General features: G+C 48.2%; 1 protein-coding gene across 1 annotated transcript in view; it reads left to right on the top strand.

Moving 5' to 3' along the window:
* The first annotated feature begins 1,387 nt into the window (after window positions 1–1,387).
* The window catches only part of LOC108102534, a 55,735-nt gene continuing 33,607 nt past the window's right edge, over window positions 1,388–23,515 (top strand). The window contains 29 exon segments of the mRNA XM_041819323.1: window positions 1,388–1,873; window positions 3,059–3,202; window positions 3,266–3,343; window positions 3,474–4,094; window positions 4,420–4,437; window positions 4,440–4,640; window positions 4,761–4,943; window positions 5,195–5,680; window positions 5,742–8,174; window positions 8,238–8,858; window positions 8,927–9,244; window positions 9,529–9,852; window positions 10,098–10,415; window positions 10,477–10,812; window positions 10,876–11,202; window positions 11,402–11,719; window positions 12,133–12,459; window positions 12,525–12,848; window positions 13,054–13,683; window positions 13,742–14,080; window positions 14,147–14,455; window positions 14,824–15,150; window positions 15,228–16,820; window positions 16,884–20,075; window positions 21,680–22,006; window positions 22,067–22,387; window positions 22,447–22,791; window positions 22,853–23,149; window positions 23,204–23,506. Coding sequence (XP_041675257.1) covers window positions 1,459–1,873; window positions 3,059–3,202; window positions 3,266–3,343; window positions 3,474–4,094; window positions 4,420–4,437; window positions 4,440–4,640; window positions 4,761–4,943; window positions 5,195–5,680; window positions 5,742–8,174; window positions 8,238–8,858; window positions 8,927–9,244; window positions 9,529–9,852; window positions 10,098–10,415; window positions 10,477–10,812; window positions 10,876–11,202; window positions 11,402–11,719; window positions 12,133–12,459; window positions 12,525–12,848; window positions 13,054–13,683; window positions 13,742–14,080; window positions 14,147–14,455; window positions 14,824–15,150; window positions 15,228–16,820; window positions 16,884–20,075; window positions 21,680–22,006; window positions 22,067–22,387; window positions 22,447–22,791; window positions 22,853–23,149; window positions 23,204–23,506 — 15,775 coding nt within the window. The 5' untranslated portion in view covers window positions 1,388–1,458.

The raw sequence follows: 23,515 nt of genomic DNA, 5'->3' as shown, positions 1-23,515 counted from the left end.
CCATTTGAGAGGTCCACTCTGAGTCCAGCATCAGAACACTCCACTATCCAATCCGAAGTAACAGAACAAACGACCAAACCTTCCAGAGAAGTAACGACTGACAGGGCTATTGATGGAACTACTCGTCCTGTAGGGTTAACAGAAAGTTCAATACCAAGCGAAAGGTCCGAAGTACCCACTACATTACTTCCTGGCACAACACTTGGACAGATGACTGAACCAACGACAGAATCTTCTAGGGTAGTACCGACTGTCAGGCCACTTGAGAGGTCCACTTTTAGTCCAGCATTAGAAGACACCACTATCCAAACCCATCTGACAGAACAAACGACCAACCCTTCCAGCGAAGTAACAACTGAAAGGGCTATTGAAGGAACTACTCGTCCTGTAGGGTTAACAGAAAGTTCAATACCAAGCGAAAGGTCCGAAGTACCCACGACATTACATCCTGGTACAACACTTGGACAAATGACTGAACAAACGACAGAACCTTTCAGGGAAGTACCGTCTACCAGACCATTTGAGGGGTCCACTCTGAGTCCAGCATCAGTGGACACCACTATCCAAACCCAAGTGACAGAACCAACGACCACACCTTCCAGCGAAGTAACAACTAAAAGGGCTATTGATGGAGCTACTCGTCCTGTAGGGTCAACAGATAGTTCCATGGCAACCGAAAGGCAGGAAGTACCCACGACATTACTTCCTGGTACAACACTTAGACAAATGACTGAACAAACGACAGAACCTTTCAGGGAGGTTCCGTCCACTAGACCTTTTGAGAGGTCCACTTTGAGTCCAGCATCGGTAGACACCACCATCCAATCCCAAGTAACAGACCAAACGACCAAACCTTCCAGCGAAGTAACGACTGAAAGGGCTATTGATGGAACTACTCGTCCTGTAGGGTCAACAGATAGTTCTATGTCAACCGAAAGGCAGGAAGTACCCACGACATTACTTCCTGGTACAACACTTAGACAAATGACTGAACAAACGACAGAACCTTTCCGGGAAGTTCCGTCTACCAAACCATTTGACAGGTCCACTCTGAGTCCAGCATCAGTAGACACCACTATTGAAACCCAAGTGACAGAACAATCGACCAAACCTTCCAGCGAAGTAACAACTGAAAGGGCTATTGATGGAACTACTCATTCTGTAGGGTCAACAGAGAGTTCAATACCAAGCGAAAGGTCCGAAGTACCTACGACATTACTTCCTGGTACAACACTTGGACAAATGACTGAACCAACGACAGAATCTTCCAGGGAATTACCGACTACCAAGCCATTTGAGAGGTCCACCCTTAGTCCAGCAGCAGTAGGCACTACTATCCCATCAATTACCTTAGAAACCACTATTATTCCAATTGTTACTACACGTGGGATAGACGTGGATCTGACGACCGAGTCAGCAAGTGAAGTTACATCTAGAATATCAATCGGAAGTTCAACCATGCCATCAGAATCGCATGATACATCCACATCTTTTATACAAGACACAACTTTAACAACGTCTTCTGTTGATATTTCTATAGCTGATTATACTCCATCAGAAAGTTTAGTTCCAACCACTATGGTGCCAGTTTTTAATGAATCCACTTCTATATCGGAGTTAAGTCCGTTTGCGACTGAAATGCCAATTGCAAATCACACGACTACGACAGAATTTGCAAAGAGTTGTATAACAGAATTTGACTGCATGGACGAACAGACCTGTTTAGGTGGGCTGTGCATATCGCCCTGTGATTACTTCAGCAATCTTTGCACGGTGCAGAATCTGACTATTTGTCGAACATTGAACCACACCACAATGTGCTTCTGTGATAACGCCGATGATGTAAATAGACCCGATTGCTCTATGAAAGCAGGTAACTAAAGTTGTGTATATAAGTGTAAGTCGTGTTATCGAATCATAATGAATGAATTGCAAGGAACCACAGGGTTGCGGTAAACTCTTGGCATCGTGGCATCGCCGACTACTTTCAACGCCAATCACATAACTGGCAAATTGTAGTAGCCTACTTCAGTTAGATGTCATGATTTCTTTATCTTCTCTTGGATTTCCAGTCATTATCCCTCTTGTGGCACATATATATGTATGACCAGCCATTGAAAATTGTGCGGGCACCTTGCATGCAACCATTCGGTTTATTTCTCGCAATTCCCGTGTGTTTTTTGTTCTTAAATTTTTCAAATGCATTTGTCTATGTTGCCCCTCTTCTTACTGCTTCCCCTGTGGCTGTATTTCGTTGAAAGCCTTGCACCTTCACCTGATATCTTCACCCGAGATAGTTCGAATTTTGTGTGTCCACCAAAAAAGCTTTTAATCGAATGTCAATTCTTGGGGGATCATTTCCCTAGCGCAGTCGAATGCATGTCCATTTATGTTGCAATGTTTCCCGTTCATGTTAGTTGCCTGCTTGTTGTCTGCCTGAATGCCTGCTGCAAGAATCATCATCAGATTTTCTGTCATCGTCCACACCACTTTTAATGTTTCTCGTTATGTCTTCGAAGATCTCAACTCGCATGTTTTTTATCTCAGCGCGACACCTTTCTTAGGTGTTCTAATCTGTGTTGATTTTGTTGTATTTAGTACATACTCGTTGTCGTTAATCATGTATCGTAAGTGTATTATCCAATAGTAAACAATTTGCATGCGGTATTTGGTTTCATAATTATAACAAACCTTAGCTAATAAATGTATGCACTAACCCACTTAATGCTTTTGCATGTGTATATGTTGTTTTAAGCAACAGCAAAAATGTAAACTATATTTAACTAACGCTAGCGCCTGCTAGTTATTATTTGGTTTGCCTGAATTTGGGCTTAAAAAGTTAGAATAAGAATTCCGTATAAAAATAAAAAGTTATACTAACTGCATTTAAAAATTAATGATTAAGAAAACTACCTACCGAACAGGATTCTTGACCTAAATAAAAAGGAATGACTTAAATTAAAACGACTTTATATAAACGCACATATGTGCTAAGCAAAATATACTCAAAGTATCTCAACTAATGTAATAACGTCCTTCGCTTTCAACACACAAACAGAAATCGGTTGCGCATCGAGTGATGAGTGCCCCTCCCAGCAGGCGTGCATTAATGCTCTTTGCGTGGATCCTTGCACCTACAATAATCCGTGCAGCCGGAATGAAGATTGTCGAGTTTTTAACCATCAGCCACTGTGTTCAGCCGGTGGGTATCAATAAAATGTATAAAAATCTTAAATCAAAAATGATTCAATTTGTAATATTACAGAACATGGTCGCACGCCTGGCTGTGAACATTGTCCACCAGGTGTCAACTGCGATCCTACAACCGGTGCTTGTATAAAGGGTAAGTTCTTTTTTAGTTTTCTTTTTTAATCATCCTAAACTCTTAATATTAAGTGTAAATACAATGTGTACATATTCTAATGTAAAATTAACCTCCCATTCCACCCGTGTAAATACATCTCTCTCCTTAGCTAATGTAACAATAACAACTATTACTACCAAGAACTCCACATCTACCAAGATACCAACGAAACAAAGAACAACAGCTAACCCAAACACAGGCGTCAAAACGACGCCGACAATCACAAGGCCCACCACAAGAACAACCACGACCACAACCACTACTACTACCACTTCCTCCACTAGCACTGAATCGAGCACAACAATCACAAGCGCTACTAACCAGACTAGTAAAAACCAAAAACCAGACACAGAAAGCACCACCTCCCACACCGATGCCACGAGGCGCTATCGCGATGGTGAGAACAATATCACCGATACGCCAACTCTGAGACCCACTATCCCGACGACCATATTGCGAGGGGAAAATATTAGTAGTGACAGTCAAAGGCTTTCCACAACGACGCCAAAAATGAAGACGACCCGGCTAGATACTTCCAACGAAGTCCCAGATACCACAACACCATGGCCAATAGAGTTGCCGACCACGGAGGGCACTACCACGGAGGTCTACAATACCATGATTGCCCCGCTTGGCAACACCACTGACACCTCATTAATTAACCCATGTACAGTAGATACTAACTGTGCTCCTAACGAGCACTGTAAGCTGGGCCATTGCAGTAAGAAAGGTATATTAACTTTATATGTGACATGCACGCCACTTTGGGATTTCACCTTACTATTCCAGTTAAACAAATTAAAGTTTGCACATCTTTGAAATATGAGAAAACATTTAACTGTTGTAAAGTCCCATTCCCAAAGTGGCACTAATACTGTTCAAGTGTACATAAATTCCTATGAATAGGGCTTGTTTTCTGGCATTACCAACTAGTTTTGTTGTAAAAATTGTAAATACTTAGAATAGCCCTTGTACATACTTACGACCTAATCGTTTAAAAAAATCATCATCATTTTATTAACTTTTTAACTCACTAAATCCTTTCTAACAAGTAGAACCACCGGGTTCACCGAAAACCCCGAACCCTGCCAATCTAACAACGACTGCATTGAGAGCGAGGCCTGTTACATGGGACTGTGCCAGGATCCATGCGAGTTTGCCAAGATTTGTGCTGCGACAGCTAAGTGTACGGCCAAGAGTCATCGACCAGTTTGCACATGTCCGCAGGGCCATGAGGGCAATCCGATGGTCAAATGTGTAACCACTCAAACCTCAAGTAAGACACTAATAAATTAATCAACAAACTTCATTTAATGCGTGGGACCAACTACCAAGTCTTAATTTTTAATGCTCCTTTTTTGACTCTTTCGAATAACCTTATAAAACTTATTTCTAGTTGAATGTACTGACAATTCGGACTGCGGAGTCACGGAAGCGTGCATCAACCAGCTTTGTCAACATCCTTGCGATGTCCATGATCCTTGTGCCACGAATGCCGTTTGCATTAACACCAACCATGCAGCCGATTGCAGCTGCGCGGATGGCTTCCAGGGCAACGGATTTGTCGGCTGTCAATCAGGTTAGTATACCCATGATCAACACGACGGCGCACCTATGTTGTCCTCAAAGATATCCTCTGCTAATGTGTCACAATGTCTCGTTTCCAAAAATTTCTTTCTTTCATACACTGTACAAATCCCCGTACACCACGACACTTGTATAAAACTTGTACCGCCCCGACACCAAATCAACTATAAAAACCAACCAACAAACTATAAATACACCCACCGATCCAACCGAATCGCACCGTAACCCTAATCAAAACCACAGCACGTCCCCATGTTTGTCAATACAACGAGGACTGTCCGCCGACTAAGCTCTGCGATCGTCTGAACCGCCGCTGTATCAATCCATGCCAAGAGGACTCTTGCGGCGAGAATGCCGAGTGCATTCCCGTGAACCACGGAACTGATTGTCGCTGCCTTCCTGGATTCCTGGGCAATGCCTATGTGCAATGCCTTCCCAGTCAGGGCTGTCGATCCGATTCAGAGTGCGATTCAAGTCAGGCTTGCATCAACGGAAAGTGTTCATCGCCCTGTCAATGCGGAGCTTTTGCCCTATGCGATGTTATTAATCATCGTGGAGTGTGCAAGTGCCCTCCTGGTTACAACGGAAATCCGCAAGTGGGATGCAGTCCACCGCAAGACCCTTGCGACCCCAATCCATGCGGCTTGAATGCCCTGTGTGAACTTGACAATGGCAATCCCATCTGCTATTGCCCCAAGGGGTTAACCGGAAATCCTTTCAAAAATTGCAGTAAGTATTCAGTATAATTAAGAAAGATAAAACGCTAAAATGTATTTTAAAAACCTTCCAGTTCCTGAGGGAGATGAGTGCACGCCTAATCCCTGTGGCCCCAATTCGGGATGCCGCCGCGTGGATGGCAACCCGATTTGCTTCTGCCTGCCGGAATACGAAGGTCAGCCTCCGTCGATTCCCTGTGAACTACCTTCAAATCCCTGCGATCCGTCGCCTTGTGGACCGAATACCCAGTGCTCCGTACTCAGCAATGGCTTCTCTAAATGCACCTGCCTCCCGAACTATGTGGAGAGCCCGAACACCATCCGAGGCTGCGTTGAACCCATTAACCCATGCGATCCCAATCCTTGTGGAACTGGAGCCATCTGCGATTCATCTCGCCAGCCTGTATGTTACTGTCCGGACAACAAGATTGGAAATCCTTTCAGGCTATGCGACAAACCAGCTGTCACAATTGAACTTTGCCAACCCGGACCCTGTGGCCGAAATGCCGACTGTTATGTAGCTGGAAATCGGGAGGAGTGCTACTGTCGATCAGGGTATGTGGGAGATGCTTATCAAGGATGCCGTGAACCAAGTCGCACCGTATGCGATCCCAACCCCTGCGGACCCAATGCCAATTGCGTTGTGGCAGGTGATGGTCAAACCGCTTGCGTTTGCCCCGATGGCTTATCCGGAGATCCCACATCCCTTATTGGCTGTCACGGCTACGAATGCCAGGTGGATGCCGATTGTCCAAACAGCAAGGCCTGTATGGGCTATCGCTGCTATGACCCCTGTCCAGGAGCCTGTGGTCAAGGAGCCCATTGCCAGGTGGAAGAACACCACCCAGTTTGCTCTTGCAGTGCTGGACTTACTGGCAACCCAGGAGTTCGCTGCTATGCTCTGGATCATCCTCAAAAGAATCCATGCGTTCCAAGCCCATGTGGTAGGAATACTGAGTGCAAGCTGTTGAATAACCGTGCTGTCTGCTCCTGTATCCCAGGTTACTTGGGTGATCCTCAGTCGGGATGCCAACCAGAGTGCGACATCAACTCCGATTGTGGTGATAATTTGTCGTGCATTAATCACAAGTGCGTGGATCCCTGTGCTGGAGCAATCTGCGGCATCAATGCGATCTGCAATGTGCGCCAACACACGCCAGTATGTCTGTGCTTAGACGGATTCGTTGGCGATGCCTTCCTGCAGTGTGTGCCAATTGGAATACTGAAAAACGTTTCGCGTGATCCATGTGCGCCATCGCCCTGTGGACCTCATGATGTTTGCTCGGTGTTTGGTGATGGAGTAGCACTTTGTGATCCCTGTTTCGGACCCAACGCCCAGCAGAATCCCAGATGCCGACCGGAGTGTGTGGCCAATTCCGATTGTCCGTTTGATCGTGCCTGTTTAGGCCAGCGTTGTCTAGATCCCTGCCCCGGATCGTGTGGACGAAATGCTATCTGTAATGTATACGAACATAACCCTGTCTGCGCTTGTCCGACGGGACTCTTTGGAAATCCCTATGAACAGTGTACCACGCAGTCAGTAATTGAGCCACCACCTCAACCAAGTTGCGCCAAGCTCCATTGCGGAGCCAATGCTGAGTGCAAGCGTCAACACAGCGGTCTGGCTTGCGTCTGCCGTAAGGGTTACTTCGGGGATCCACATATTGGTTGCCGGCCACAGTGCGTTCTCAACAGTGATTGTCCTGCTGAGAAGGCCTGTCTGAATTCCAAGTGTGTGGAGGCTTGTGCCGGTGTATGTGGTATTAATGCCGTATGTCGTGTAGTTAACCATGCGCCAGTTTGCATTTGTGCCGAGGGATACAGTGGAGATGCCTCCATTGCCTGTAATCCATTCTACCTACCACCTCCAGTGCGGCCAAATCCATGTGAGCCGTCCCCATGTGGACCGAACTCAAGGTGCAAGACCACCTCTGATGGTTATGCAGCTTGTTCCTGCCTACCGAACTTCAAAGGAGCTCCCCCAGTCTGCCAGCCGGAATGTGTGGTTAGCTCGGAGTGTGCACCAAATCAAGCCTGTCTGAATCACAGGTGTGCTGATCCCTGTCCTGGTATCTGTGGTGGTGGAGCCCGCTGTGAAGTGCTTAACCACAATCCGATCTGCTCTTGTGAGGCGAATTTCGAAGGCGATCCATTCGTTGCTTGCTCGCCCATTCCAGATCCAGGTCGCGACATCGCTGTGCCAAAGAACCCATGCGTGCCATCACCTTGCGGTCCCAACTCCATATGCCAGATCAAACAAAACCGGCCAGTCTGCTCCTGTGTGGCCAACTACATTGGTAGCCCACCGTATTGCCGCCCGGAGTGCACGTTGAGCAGCGAATGTCCGTCGGACAAGGCCTGTATCCAGGAGAAGTGCCAGAATCCATGTGCCAACATCTGTGGTCACAATGCCCGTTGTACGGTCATAGCACACTCCGCCCACTGCAGCTGTGACGAGGATTACGAGGGTGATGCATTCATCGGCTGCTCTAAAAAAGTCGTAGAAGGTTAGCTTAGCTTTTGCATTAAAATTCTAATTATAAATAAAATAATTTATTACTCCAATTCAGTACCGGAAGACCACATCGATCCATGTTATCCCAATCCGTGTGCCGAGAATGCTGTGTGCACTCCTCACAATAATGCTGCTCGCTGTTCCTGCATTGAGCCCTATAATGGTGATCCGTACAGTACAGGATGTCGTCCGGAATGTATATACAGCTCCGAATGTCCATCATCACTGGCCTGCATCAAACAGCATTGTCGCGATCCTTGCACGGCTGCTTGCGGAGCCAATGCCGAGTGCTCCGTGGTGAACCACTTGCCCTCGTGCAGTTGCACCCGAGGATTCGAAGGTAATCCGTTTGAGGGATGCAAGCGTGTGGCAATTATAAGCGTGAGCGTGTGTGAGCCAAATCCCTGTGGACCTAATAGTATCTGTCGCACCGTCGAGGGACATCCCACGTGCAGCTGCCAAGTTGGTTACTTCGGAGCTCCGCCTTCGTGCCGACCCGAATGTGTGGTTAGCTCAGAGTGTGCTCAGAATTTGGCTTGCATCAACCAAAAGTGTGTCGATCCATGTACGGAAACTTGCGGATTTAATGCCAAGTGCCAAGTGAACAACCACAATCCCATCTGCTCATGTCCAGTCAACTACGTTGGTAATCCATTCGAGCAATGTGTGCCTAAATGTAAGTTTAAAATTTATTATTTTAAGCTGTAAAAATTTATATTTATTAAAAATTAAAAACCGTTGCAGCTCCGGAACCGACACGAAACGTGGATCCCTGCCTGCCCAGTCCATGTGGTTCCAATTCCGTTTGTCGAAATGTTAACAATAGAGCTGAGTGCTCTTGTGCACCAGGAATGTTTGGTGCGCCACCAAATTGCCGACCGGAGTGTGTGATTAACCAGGATTGTCCATCGAATCGTGCTTGTATACGCCAGCGATGCGAAGATCCCTGTATTGGAATTTGTGGGTTCAATGCTGTGTGCTCCACTCAGCACCATAAGCCCAAATGCAGTTGCATTGAGAGCTTCGAAGGTGATCCGTACACCGCTTGCAGAATGAGAGAAAGTGAGTACACTTTTGGACTATTTGCTATCCTTTCCAAGAGCACGGATATGTGCTCGAGACGCGCCCTTAATGTTAAATGTTCCTTTCAGTGGTGCTCTAGAAGTATTGGTATTGTGGTGTACATCTTATGCATGTTCCTCGTATTGTGTACATATTATGGATTTCATCTATATATCTTTCTATTCTATTATTTATTAGTTTTACTTAGTTTTAAGTCTATTATGTTTGTACATTCCTCTGTATGCATCCGCATTGCCTGCTTGCTTTTTTCATGACCATGACAGTCGTGGTGCCAGATCCACCCTCCGATCCATGCTACCCATCGCCATGTGGTGCGAATGCCATTTGTCGCGTGCGCAATGGAGCCGGCTCCTGCACTTGCATCCAGAACTATTTCGGTGATCCCTACATCAACTGCCGTCCGGAGTGCGTGCAGAATAGCGATTGTCCCGGCAACCGTGCCTGTATAAATATGAAATGCCGCGATCCGTGCGCCAATGCCTGCGGTTTCAATGCAATCTGTCGGGTGGCTCACCATCAGCCCGTTTGTAGTTGTGAACCAGATTTCACCGGCAATCCGCTACGAGCATGCGTCAAGAGACCTTCAAGTATGACTTTGTCCTGGGGTGGGTCGACTTGAAGAGAACACGAATTGTAGTTACTTTATAATCTTTATTCTCTAAAAGTTGGTTTTAAGGCTGAAATAATTTCTTAAAGTAGGAAAAACTGAACTGTAATCTATGAGTTCAGATCTCATTCGTCTTCTCTGGATTCCACCAATCAAATCGACCCACCTCTCAGCAACCTTTAGACCAGAATTCTTGATCTAACTGTTTTGCCCTCCTCCTCATAGATATGTACCTGCCCCTGCCAAAAGACCCTTGTAGACCCTCTCCTTGTGGCTTATTCAGTACTTGTCATGTGGTTGGAGATCGTCCCGTATGTGCCTGCTTGCCAGATTACATGGGCGCTCCACCCAACTGCAGACCTGAGTGCATGACCAGTGCCGAGTGTCCCTCGGATAGGGCCTGCATAAACCAACGCTGCAAAGATCCTTGTCCAGGAACATGTGGTTACAATGCCCGCTGTCGGTGCACTAATCACTCGCCAATCTGCAGTTGTTACGATGGGTACACTGGTGATCCGTTCCACCAGTGCGTGCCTGAAAGAAGTAGGTTCCCTTTCCCATTTTCTCCATGGACAATTTTAAACTAAGAGTATAATAATTGTAGAACCACCACCGCCAATAACCGATCCCATTGTTCCGCCTAATCCGTGTGTGCCGTCACCTTGTGGACCCAACTCTCAATGTCAGGTATCGAGCAGCGGAGCAGTCTGCTCCTGCGTGACTAATTACATAGGACGTCCACCTGGTTGTCGACCAGAGTGCAGCATTAATTCCGAATGCCCGGCTAGAATGGCCTGTATTAATGCTCGATGTGCAGATCCATGCATCGGATCATGTGGAAATAACGCACTTTGCCATGTCAGCCTGCATGCCCCGGTTTGCATGTGCGCACCAGGTTTCTCTGGTGATCCATTCTCCGGTTGCTACAAGATCATAGAAAGTAGGTTTTTGTTAGGGTTTCTTAAAATAGATACTTATTCCCATATTTGCCCCGCCTATACAGCCCCCATTGAGGTGATCCAACCCTGTCGTCCCAGTCCTTGCGGATTGAATGCTCTTTGCGAGGAGCGGAATCAAGCTGCTGCCTGCAAGTGTTTGCCGGAATACTTTGGCGATCCGTATGTAGAGTGTCGCCCCGAGTGCGTCATCAACTCGGATTGTCCCAGGTCTCGTGCCTGCGTCAACCAGAAGTGCGTGGATCCTTGTCCAGGAATGTGCGGTCACAATGCACTATGCGCCGTCTTTAACCACGCCCCTAACTGCGAGTGCCTACCAGGCTACACGGGCAACCCCATCGTTGGTTGCCACCTCGTCCCTGAAACTCCGCGCTGTAAGATCTCATAAAAATTTCGATAGCAGTGATGGGAAGTACCTAGGTAGATAGTGTTTTCAGGCTCTTGTTCAAAAATGGATATGCATTTGTTGATTTTATATTGTTTCGAAATGTCTACCTTGGTATCCTTTCCTCCACTGCAAGTTAGGCCCAACGTTAGGAACCATATTAATTGTAGCATTTCCTACGCGTGTAGATCCTGACCCCATAGTGCCAGAAAACCCTTGCCAGCCCTCGCCCTGCGGTCTGTACAGTAACTGTCGTCCTGTCAATGGACATGCAGTGTGCTCCTGTGTGCCCAACTACATTGGTTCCCCTCCTAACTGCCGGCCCGAGTGCATGAGCAGCTCGGAGTGCGCGCAGGATAAGTCGTGCCTCAACGAACGCTGCAAGGATCCCTGTCCAGGCACCTGCGGCAACAATGCTCTTTGCCGCGTAGTTAACCACAACCCCATCTGTTCCTGCAGCCCCGGCTTCAGTGGTGATCCCTTCGTGCGCTGCTTCCCACAAGAGAGTAAGCATCGACAAGCAGTCGAAGGAAGCTTAACTTCGGAGAGCCGAAGATTTAAATCCCCCTGCAGTGAAACCATTTCCGTTAGATGAAGTTCCTTAAATTTTATATTTTTTCCGTTCTTTTTAAAAAAATTATAGTATGGAAATGGATCAAAAAGTGTCACTTTAATACAGATTATTAAAGATTATCTGCAGGGGTATTTAAGCTAACCATTCATCGAATCATTTTATCATCTGAGAGAACTTAAGGTCCTCAATTCATTTCATACCATGCTTGACAACATTATACCCATCCTCTATATATATTTTTCCATTATGTTTATTTCTTTTATATGTACTCTATGTATGGCTTATTTTGGTGCATGATGATTATCGTACTTGGTGTAATGTGATGGTTATAATTGGTGAAAGTAGAGCGGCCACCTATCACCGAGGATCACATTGATCCGTGTGTACCCTCGCCATGTGGGCCCAACTCTCAGTGCCGGGTGTCGGCTGCCAATGAGCAGGCTGTTTGCTCATGCTTGCAGCATTATGTGGGTAGGGCGCCAAATTGCCGGCCGGAGTGCACCTCGGACTCCGAGTGTCCCGGCAATTCGGCCTGCATAAATCTGCGCTGCCGGGATCCGTGTGTGGGTACCTGCGGCATCCAGACCACTTGCCTTGTAAATAATCATAGACCCATTTGCCGCTGTATTGACGGCTATACAGGGGACCCATTCTCAGAGTGTAGTCCGAAGAGTAAGGGAACCGAAAGCTTAGCTTTCCAGCCAGATACTAAACCTTGACCTTTCCCTTATCCTTAGTTGTTGTTCCGCCAGAGGTGGCACAACCTTGCAACCCGAGTCCCTGCGGTGCCAATGCAGTGTGTAAGGAGCGTAATGGAGTTGGCTCCTGCTCTTGCTTGCCGGAGTATAATGGAGACCCGTACACGGAATGCCGCCCGGAGTGCGTGCTGAATAGTGACTGCTCGAAGAACCGTGCCTGCCTGAACAACAAGTGCCGCGATCCCTGTCCGGGCGTCTGTGGCGTCTCCGCCGAGTGTCATGTGATTAATCACGCCCCAAGCTGCAGTTGTCCAAACGGATTTACGGGCAATCCCTCGCAATACTGTCGGGAGATACCAAAATGTAGGAAGTAGTTCCGCCTAGGGTGGGTCGAGTTTTTCGGACACGATTTTTAGTTTTCAAGGAAAAAGTTTAAATTCCTATTGTATCACTAACTAATATTGCATTTTGGCATATGAATTTAGTAAGTTTTCACACGAATTCCTTAAAATCGACCCACTCTACCTATTTTCAAGATAGGTTTAATAACGATCACCCTGAATTTTAGTACCCGCACCCGTTGAACCGTGTCGTCCTTCGCCTTGTGGTCCCTATAGTCAGTGCCGTGAGGTGAACGGACATGCGGTCTGCTCCTGCGTCACCAATTATATTGGCACTCCGCCAGCCTGTCGTCCAGAGTGCTCGGTTAGCTCCGAATGTGCACAGGACAGGGCGTGTGTGAACCTACGCTGTGTAGACCCTTGTCCTGGCACCTGTGGCAATGAGGCCATCTGTAAGGTGACCAACCACAATCCTATCTGCTCCTGCCCAGCCGGCTATAGCGGTGATCCCTTCGTGCGCTGTGCACCATGGCAGGATATACCTGATCAGCCGAAATCCAATGAGAATCCCTGCGTGCCCAGTCCATGCGGACGCAATTCTCAATGCCGTGTCGTGGGTGAGACGGGTGTGTGCTCATGCCTGCCCAATTTCGTGGGCAGGGCGCCCAATTGTAGGCCAGAGTGCACAATAAACACCGAATGTCCTGCCACATTGGCCTGTATTAATGAGCGCTGTCAGGACCCCTGTCCAGGATCATGTGGCTTCAATGCCTACTGCAATGTGGTGAATCATTCGCCCGTTTGCTCCTGCGACAATGGCTTTATTGGTGATCCTTTCGCCGGTTGTAATCCACAACGTAAGCTTTCTTCTTAGAGTCGATTAGAACGATACCTAATTCCCTTTATGGCCCCCAGCTCCAACCGTACCCGATGAGCATCTGACTCCCTGCCAACCATCACCCTGTGGCCCCAATGCCGAGTGCCGTGAGCGCAACGGAGCCGGCTCCTGTACTTGTTTGCCGGAATATTTCGGTGATCCGTACAGTGGCTGTCGCCCGCAGTGTGTTGTGAACAGTGATTGTTCGCGCGACAAGTCGTGTGTTAACCAGAAATGTGTGGACCCATGTCCAGGTGTTTGTGGCTTGAATGCTCAATGTCGTGTGTCCAATCATCTGCCCAGTTGCACTTGCATAGCCGGATACACCGGAAATCCATCGAGTGCTTGCCGTGAAATTCCACAACTGCCCCCACCACGTAGGTTTACCACTTACTCCTGGAATATGAAAACAATCCAACTGATTCCAACTCCCACTTTCCCAGCTGAACGGGATGAGAACCCTTGTAGACCTTCTCCCTGCGGTCCCTACAGTCAATGCCGTGAGGTTAACGGCCATGCCGTGTGCTCCTGCCTTCAGGGCTTCATCGGCTCAGCCCCCAACTGTCGGCCCGAGTGCATCATTAGCTCGGACTGCGCCCAAGATCGCAACTGTCAAAATCAGAAGTGTGTGGACCCGTGTCCGGGCACTTGTGGCATCGAGGCCCGCTGCCAGGTCATAAATCACTATCCCGCATGCTCGTGTGCCCCAGGTTTTACCGGAGATCCCTTCAACCGGTGCACTAAGATATTATGTAAGCATGATTAGCTAAATGGATGAGGAGTACAAGTCAAAGGGGGGAAGATTCCTTAATAATACTTTACAATTTCTTAATTTCTGCCTTTGTATTTCCTATCTAATGAGTAAAATGAGTATAAAACCTTGAAAGCACGGTATAAAATCGATCCCCACTTGGCTTGACACCCACCAATATTTCTTCCTCCTGCATGTATATACACTATTTAATGTTTGATTTTCTATTCTCTATTTATGTTTTGTTTTATTTTATGTACACTTTGTAAACCACTATCCAACTATACTATCCTATGAACCTATGTAAATGTTTGTCTAAATGTGCTATGAACCTACTACAACTTTCTGGCATGGCCAAATGGCATGTAGTGGAGCCCCCACCCACCGATAAGTCTGGTAATCCCTGCATCCCCTCACCGTGCGGACCCAACTCGAAATGCCTCGATGTCCGCGGTTCGCCTGCATGCTCCTGTTTGCCCGAATACCTAGGACGTCCGCCAAACTGCCGGCCCGAGTGCCTCAGTAGTGCTGACTGTCCGGCGAATCTAGCCTGTGTTAACCAGCGCTGCTCGAATCCATGCATCGGCGCCTGTGGCCTGCACTCCGTGTGCACGGTCATCAAACACCGACCAGCATGCGAGTGTGTGCCTGGTTACACCGGAGATCCCTTCTCCGGCTGTGCTATCGTACAGCAAAGTAATATATCTCTGCCTGCTAACGTATTAATGATTAATCATTAACGAACCTATAAAATTTTTCCATCTCTTCTTTAGTTACTCCGAAGGATGAACCAAGAAACCCTTGCAATCCTAGCCCTTGTGGAGCAAATGCGATTTGTAGGGAGCGCAATGGAGCTGGCTCCTGCGCTTGCCTGCCAGAGTACTTTGGTGATCCGTACAGCGGTTGCCGACCGGAATGCGTCCAGAACGATGACTGTGATCGCTCACGTGCCTGCATCAACAACAAGTGCCAGGATCCATGCCCTGGAGCGTGTGGCATTAATGCCGAGTGTAGGGTCTTGAATCATGGACCCAACTGCAACTGTTTCGATGGCTATACCGGAGATCCACATCGCTCTTGCTCGCCGATCGAGGTGGTTACGTTGCGACCAGAGAACCCGTGCCAGCCTTCACCATGCGGACCTTATAGTCAGTGCTTGGACACCAACAGCCACGCGGTATGCAGCTGCCTGGAGGGCTACATCGGAGCTCCCCCAAGCTGCAAACCGGAGTGCGTTGTCAGTTCCGAGTGTCCTCAAAACAGGGCGTGCATTAACCAGAAATGCGAGGATCCATGCCGCGGATCGTGCGGTAATAATGCTAAGTGTCAAGTGGTTAACCACAATCCGATTTGTACGTGCCAGGCGGGCATGACAGGAGATCCGATCTCTGGTTGTGAACCCGCTCCTGATATCAGGAACGTAGACGATCCATGCGTGCCTTCGCCATGTGGACCTAACTCCAATTGCCGCAAAATTGGCAACCAGGCAGCTTGTTCCTGCAAAACTAGCTTTATTGGAAGACCTCCCACTTGCCGACCAGAATGTACGAACAACGACGAGTGCCAAAATCATCTGTCTTGCCAGCAGGAACGCTGTGTTGATCCATGTCCCGGCTCGTGCGGTAGTAATGCCGTATGCCAGGTTGTCCAGCATAACGCTGTATGTTCCTGTGCCGATGGATACGAAGGAGAACCGCTCTTTGGCTGTCAGTTAATACCAGCTGTTACGCCCACAGAATCTCCAACATCGCCTTGTGAACCGTCCCCTTGCGGTCCGCATGCTGAGTGTCGGGAAAGGAATGGAGCTGGAGCATGTTACTGCCATGAGGGCTTCGAGGGTAATCCTTATGATGTCCAACGAGGATGCCGAAGAGAATGTGAGAACAACGATGACTGCTCCGCTGTGCAAGCTTGCTCTCGGTACAAGTGCGTCGATCCTTGCAACAATATCTGCGGTGACTACGCCATTTGCACAGTTGACAAACATGTGCCCACTTGTGACTGCCCGCCTGGATACACTGGAGATCCATTCTTCAGCTGTAAGCCTGTGCCGGTTACTCCTCGTCCTCCGTTAAACCCATGTAATCCATCGCCCTGCGGACCTAACAGCAACTGCCGTGCCATGAACAACCAAGCGGTGTGCTCCTGCCAGGCTGGATTCATCAATCAGCCGCCGAACTGCAAACCTGAGTGCGTGGTTAGTGCCGAATGTGCTCCAGAAAGGGCCTGTGTGAACAAGAAGTGTGTGGATCCCTGTCTACACACTTGCGGCATCCGAGCCATATGCACCACCAAGAACCACAGCCCTATCTGCACATGTCCACGTACTATGACTGGAGATCCGTTTGTCGAGTGCACTAAAGTTGGTAAGTGTTTTACAAACTTCATATATATTTTGGAAAACAAACACTAATATTAAATTTCCATAGCCATTACCAATGACAATACCACACCATCACCGCCACCGGCATCATGTGTGCCTTCTCCTTGTGGACCAAACGCCAAGTGCCAGATTGTGGGCAATAGTCCAGCCTGCTCCTGCTTGCCTAACTTTATCGGAGCACCACCTCGCTGTCGCCCAGAGTGCGTGTTGAACTCTGAATGTGGACCCACGGAAGCGTGTATCAACCAGAAATGTGCCGATCCTTGTTCTGGATCATGTGGATTCGAGGCCAAGTGCCATGTACTTAACCACCTGCCCATTTGCAACTGTATCGAGGGCTACGAGGGAGATCCGTTCGTGCGGTGCACCAAGAAGGAAGAAGAAAGAACTCCACCACCTCCCAATGATCCATGCAATCCGAGCCCTTGCGGTCTAAATGCCGATTGCTTTGCCGGAGAGTGTCGCTGCCAGAATAATTACCAAGGAAATGCCTATGAGGGCTGCCGTCCAGAGTGCACACTTTCGGCGGATTGCCCCAGGGATAAGGCCTGTATGCGCAACCGCTGTGTGGATCCATGCCCTGGAATCTGCGGCAACAATGCCATGTGCGAGGTAATGAACCACATTCCGGTGTGCTCATGCGTGCAAGGCTACGAGGGTGATCCATTTGTGAACTGCCGTGTGAAACCCATCGTGGAGGATCCCGTTGTTGAAGCTTGCTCTCCATCGCCATGCGGTTCAAACAGCCAGTGCCGAGATGTCAACGGACATGCGGTGTGCTCTTGCCTGGAAGGTTATATCGGAGCACCACCTCAGTGCCGACCCGAGTGTGTGGTCTCTAGCGAGTGTTCCGCTCTGCAAGCCTGTGTCAACAAGAAGTGCGTGGATCCATGCGCTGCTGCCTGTGGTTTGGAGGCTCGTTGTGAAGTCATCAACCACAGTCCGATCTGTGGCTGCCCACCGGGACGAACTGGTGATCCGTTTAAGCAGTGCGTAGTCCTGCCTCCGATACCCGTTCCGGATGTTAAGACACCGCCTCAAGATCCTTGTCTGCCCTCACCTTGTGGACCAAACTCAATGTGCAAGCCCGATAGGAATGGACCAATCTGCCAGTGTCTACCCGAGTTCTTTGGCTCGCCACCCAACTGCAGGCCCGAGTGCATCATCAATCCGGACTGTCAATCAACGCAGGCGTGCATCAACAACAAGTGCACCAATCCTTGCCCAGAATCGTGTGGAACTAATGCCGAGTGTCGTGTCATCGGACACGCCGTGTCTTGCTCTTGTCCAGCTGGATATGCTGGCAATGCATTCGTTCAATGTGTACCGCAGCAGGAAGAGCCGCCGAAGCCATGCCAACCATCGCCATGTGGACCGAATGCCGAATGCATTGAGCGTAATGGAGCAGCTGCCTGCAAGTGTATTGATGAATACCAAGGAAATCCCTACGAGGGATGTCGTCCGGAATGCGTTCTGAGCTCAGATTGTTCCACGGACAAGACGTGCATCCGCAACAAGTGCCAGGATCCTTGTCCTGGAATTTGTGGATTGAACGCCCAGTGCTATGCTGTAAACCATGTGCCAAACTGTGTCTGCAACGACGGCTATACTGGAGATCCATTCGCCAGTTGTCGCCGAGTAGAGGTTTCAACTCCTCCACCAGTCGCTGATCCCTGTATTCCATCTCCTTGTGGAGCCAACAGCAAATGCAGGGTGGCCAACAATTTGGCCGTGTGCTCCTGCTTGGATACCTTCATTGGAGCGCCACCAAACTGCAAACCAGAGTGCACTGTTAATGCCGAGTGTCCTTCGACCAAGGCGTGTCACAAGTTCCGCTGCGCTAACCCTTGCGCTAAGACGTGCGGTCTGAATGCCAAGTGTGAGGTGATAAACCATAATCCGATCTGCAGTTGTCCATTGGACATGACGGGCGATCCATTCTCTCGCTGCTATCCAGCTCCTCCACCACCGCCGCCTGGACCTAAGGATGAGCCTGTAAGAAGACCCTGCCAGCCCTCGCCTTGTGGATTGAACTCCGAATGTAGGGTGCGGGATGACCAGGCCTCCTGTTCATGCCTGCCAAACTTTATTGGAGCTCCACCTAACTGTCGTCCCGAGTGCGTTGTAAACACAGATTGTTCGCCAGACCGAGCTTGTATTGCCGAAAAGTGCCGCGATCCTTGTGATGGATCCTGCGGACTGGACTCGGAATGTCGTGTCCAGAACCACTTAGCTATCTGTACTTGTCGTGGAGGATTCACCGGGGATCCGTTCGTACGTTGCATCGAGTTTATCGAAGAGACCACAAAGTCACCACCACTCGAACAAGATCCGTGCGATTTGCAGCCATGTGGATCGAATGCCCAGTGCAGAAATGGAATCTGTAGCTGTATACCGGAATACCAGGGAGATCCATACACTGGCTGTCGCCCAGAGTGTACTTTGAGTACGGACTGTCCACCTACTAAGGCCTGCTTGAACAAGAAATGTGTGGATCCCTGCCCTGGAGTTTGTGGTCAGAACTCACAGTGTGACGTTTCGAACCATATACCTATTTGCAGTTGCCTGCAAGGTTACACAGGAGATCCGTTTGTTCACTGCCGCCAAGAGACGCCAGTTCCAAAGGACCCATGCCAACCAAACCCCTGTGGACCCAATAGCTTGTGCCACATTTCCGGCCAAGGACCAGTCTGTGCTTGTCAACCAGGAATGCTGGGCTCACCGCCAGCTTGTAAGCCGGAATGCATTGTCAGTTCTGAGTGCTCGCTGCATACTGCTTGTGTGAACAGAAAGTGCGTGGATCCGTGCCCCGGAGCCTGCGGACAGTTTGCCCGCTGCCAAGTGATCAACCACAACCCGTCATGCTCTTGTAACACAGGCTATACGGGTGATCCGTTCACACGCTGCTACCAGGAAGAACGGAAACCGTTACCTACGCCGGAGTTCCCATGTCAGCCATCGCCTTGCGGACCTAATTCCGAATGCAAGGTGCTGAATGGAAATGCAGCGTGCTCTTGTGCAGCAACCTTCATTGGAACGCCACCTAGCTGCAGACCTGAGTGCTCTATAAATCCGGAATGTCCACCAACCAAGGCCTGTATTCGCCAAAAGTGCTCCGATCCGTGTGTTAATGCGTGTGGATTCAATGCCCGTTGTAATGTGGCCAATCATCAACCCATCTGCACTTGCGATGTGGGCTATACTGGAGATCCGTTCACTGGCTGTCAGAAGGAGCAAGGTAGGACCCCATTTTTATTAACTTGTTCTGTTAGGCCAAGGCGTAAACCAGCTTATAAACGTTAATTTGTGGTTTTGGCTGCTTACTGGGCGCCCAGTACAACACTTGCTATTATTAAAATCAAACAGCACAGCCAAAATATTTGTTTACGCCTTGCAAAGATTTAACAATATGTGAAACTATTGAAAAAACCTCAGTATATTGGCTTGACCTAAAAAAAAGGAATTAAATGGAGAACCCATGAAACTCAGTGAAATTCCCCTGTTACGCTAGATTTATAGACCCCTTTAAAAGCAAGTTTCACATTTGTTACAAACGCATTAGAATAAATGAAGAAATGATCACTTGAAAGACAATTGCAATCGTTGTAATTGTTTATAATGTATGTTTTTTTGCACTGTTTGTTTGCACTTATGTTTATCACATCATCCGCGTGACTTGTTCTAATGTGTTCTTAGGCAGTTATATTTTACCACACAATTTACATTCATTAAAGTTTATGATTACCGCACGCACAGGCACAATGCATTGCATAATAAGGAGTGTTCCAATTATGTTTTTTGACACAAAATCACAAAGCACTCAAAAATGCGAAATGCAATTTTCAATACAGCACGCACTCTGTACGAGTTGTCTGAGTGAACGTGCTATTGAAAGTGTCTGTATGCTGGGATAGTCAAAGATTTTAATTAGTTTTAGTCAATTATTTATTTGCTTATTATTGCCCCTAACGCCTCAATTACAATATGCAAACTTGCCACGCCTTATTGCTTCCTTATATAAAACCTATAATGCCTTTACACCAATTTACCCGCCTTGATTATTGCCTTTAACCCTTGATGATTTATCGTTGTTGCCTCCAAAAGTATTACCCTGCGCCCTTTTGTTGTTGTATCCGATATTTGGGGGATAATATTTGCGAAATGCTTTACCTAATTCGTTATTTGGCCCAAAAACACAAAAGCCCCTGTCTCTCCACTCGCTTACTACCCAAAAATTGATCCTAACCCATTTACCCGAAATTGAGTACTGCGTTGTTGTTTATTACCCTGACCTGACCCTCAACCAAAATTCTGACTGCGTCTGCCAAAGAAATTAACCAAATACTAGTCGAAAATCAAACCAAAAACCGTGTTAGCACTTAATTAGAAAACTAAAATAGTTTAACATTGTAGCGTATGCGAATTGTTTAACAATGAACAATAAATCAAATGATATAACCCCGCAAAAGAACACTTGTTTTACTTACGACACAAAAACATAACTCAATGCCAATTTTTGATTGGCAAATCGCACTTACATAACACTGCCAAAGCACTCAGCACACAGAGTTTAACAAAACTAAATGAAGTAGTTTTCGAACTGCTGCACCTGAACCGCAATATCCTTCGTTCGAAGCGATTATGCCAACACCTAACTCTTACTTGTACTCTAATCCGCTACAATAATACCACCACTGCAATCGGATTAATCAGCTGAAAAACCAACGCCAGGTGTGTTGTACCGTACTAAAACCGATTTACTCGAGATCAATTAATGAAAATATCTGTCCACGTTTCTACTCCCTCTTTTCTTGGATCAAATCCGTTTACCGTCCAATATAGAGCGCATTGTCAATGAACAGATCACCCCCTGCGAACCCAATCCTTGTGGCTCGAATGCTGTTTGTCGCGAAAGAAATGGCATCGGTTCCTGCCAGTGCCTGCCCGAATACTTTGGTGACCCATATCAGTCATGTCGTCCAGAGTGCGTACGTCACTCAGACTGCGCCTCTAATAAGGCGTGCCAGCAGCAGAAATGTCGCGACCCCTGCCCAGGCACTTGCGGCAGCAATGCGGACTGCAGTGTAACGAACCACCTGCCCACATGCACATGCCGCATTGGATTCACTGGTGACCCGTACCGCTACTGCCATGTGGAACCACCCCAGCGTAAGATAACCCAACCTTTAAGTACCTCTTTTGCGACCCTGACCTTGGACCCATTTGTAGTCCCTGCTCGTGTGACTGAACCAACTCAACCCTGTCGCCCCTCGCCGTGTGGACCCAACTCCCAGTGTCGCGAACTCAACGGCCAAGCCGTCTGCTCCTGCCTTGAGCTCCATATCGGTCTGCCACCTAACTGCAGACCCGAGTGTGTGTTAAGTACCGAATGTCCCATCGATAAGGCATGTATCAGTCAACGTTGTCAGGATCCTTGCCCAGGCACTTGTGGCATCAATGCCGAGTGCCGGGTGCGTAATCACAGCCCTCTGTGTCAGTGTCGTCAAGGTTTCACCGGTGATTCCTTTACTCGATGCTATACCCTGCCACGTAAGAGATTGTGTCTTATTCTTACCACAACCCCAAAATAATCGTAATGACCAAACTAGCCCCACCACCTGTAATCGAACGTGTTGAACGTGATCCTTGCCTGCCATCACCGTGCGGTTTGAATAGTCAGTGCCGGAATGTCCAGGGTGTGCCATCCTGTTCCTGTCTGCCAGAATTCTTGGGGGTACCACCGAACTGTCGACCCGAGTGCACAATCAGTGCCGAGTGTCCCTCTAATCTGGCTTGCATAAGAGAGAAGTGTATAGATCCCTGCCCCGGTTCCTGTGGCTATGCAGCCGAGTGTAATGTGGTAAACCACACACCCATTTGCGTGTGTCCAGCTGGCTTTACGGGTGACCCATTCAGTAGCTGTCGTCTAGCGCCTCCGCCGGAGCCAGTGCAAAGTAAGAAATCTGGAAAAGAACCAAACAATAACTCGTTAAACAAAAAAAAACTACTTAATAGACGAATATGTGGATCCCTGCAATCCATCACCATGTGGCCCCAATGCCCAGTGCAACGCTGGAGTCTGCACTTGTTTGTCTGAATTCCATGGTGATCCCTACTCTGGATGCCGACCCGAGTGCGTTCTTAGTTCCGACTGTCCCCGGGACAAGGCTTGCCAGCGCAGCAAATGCGTGAACCCCTGTCCGGGAACTTGTGGCGAGAATGCCATTTGCGATGTCATTAATCACATACCCATGTGCAGATGCCCCGAACGCACTGCTGGCAGCGCGTTCATTCGCTGTTCTCCTGTGCAGAGTACGTCAAAATTGTTACCTTTTTTAAAGGTTCATCTTAATACCCCATCCATAGTTCTAGTATCTAATCCCTGCCTACCGTCACCGTGTGGTCCCAACTCTCAGTGCCGCGAGGTCAATCAGCAAGCGGTTTGCTCCTGCCTGCCTAGCTTTATTGGAGCTCCACCATCCTGCCGACCCGAATGCACTTCGAACGCGGAGTGTGCACCCACTCAATCATGCCTTAATCAACGGTGTGGAGATCCCTGCCCCGGTACATGTGGAGTCGGTGCAAATTGTGCTGTTGTCAGCCATAGTCCCTTCTGCACGTGTCCTGAGAGGTTTACGGGTAATCCATTTATTCGTTGTCAGCCCCAGAGTAAGGATA

Source organism: Drosophila eugracilis, unplaced genomic scaffold (assembly GCF_018153835.1).
Source record: "Drosophila eugracilis isolate 14026-0451.02 unplaced genomic scaffold, ASM1815383v1 contig_575, whole genome shotgun sequence".
NCBI lineage: Eukaryota > Metazoa > Arthropoda > Insecta > Diptera > Drosophilidae > Drosophila > Drosophila eugracilis.
Note: the sequence above shows the minus strand (reverse complement) of the source record. Positions and strands in the feature narration are given on the sequence as shown.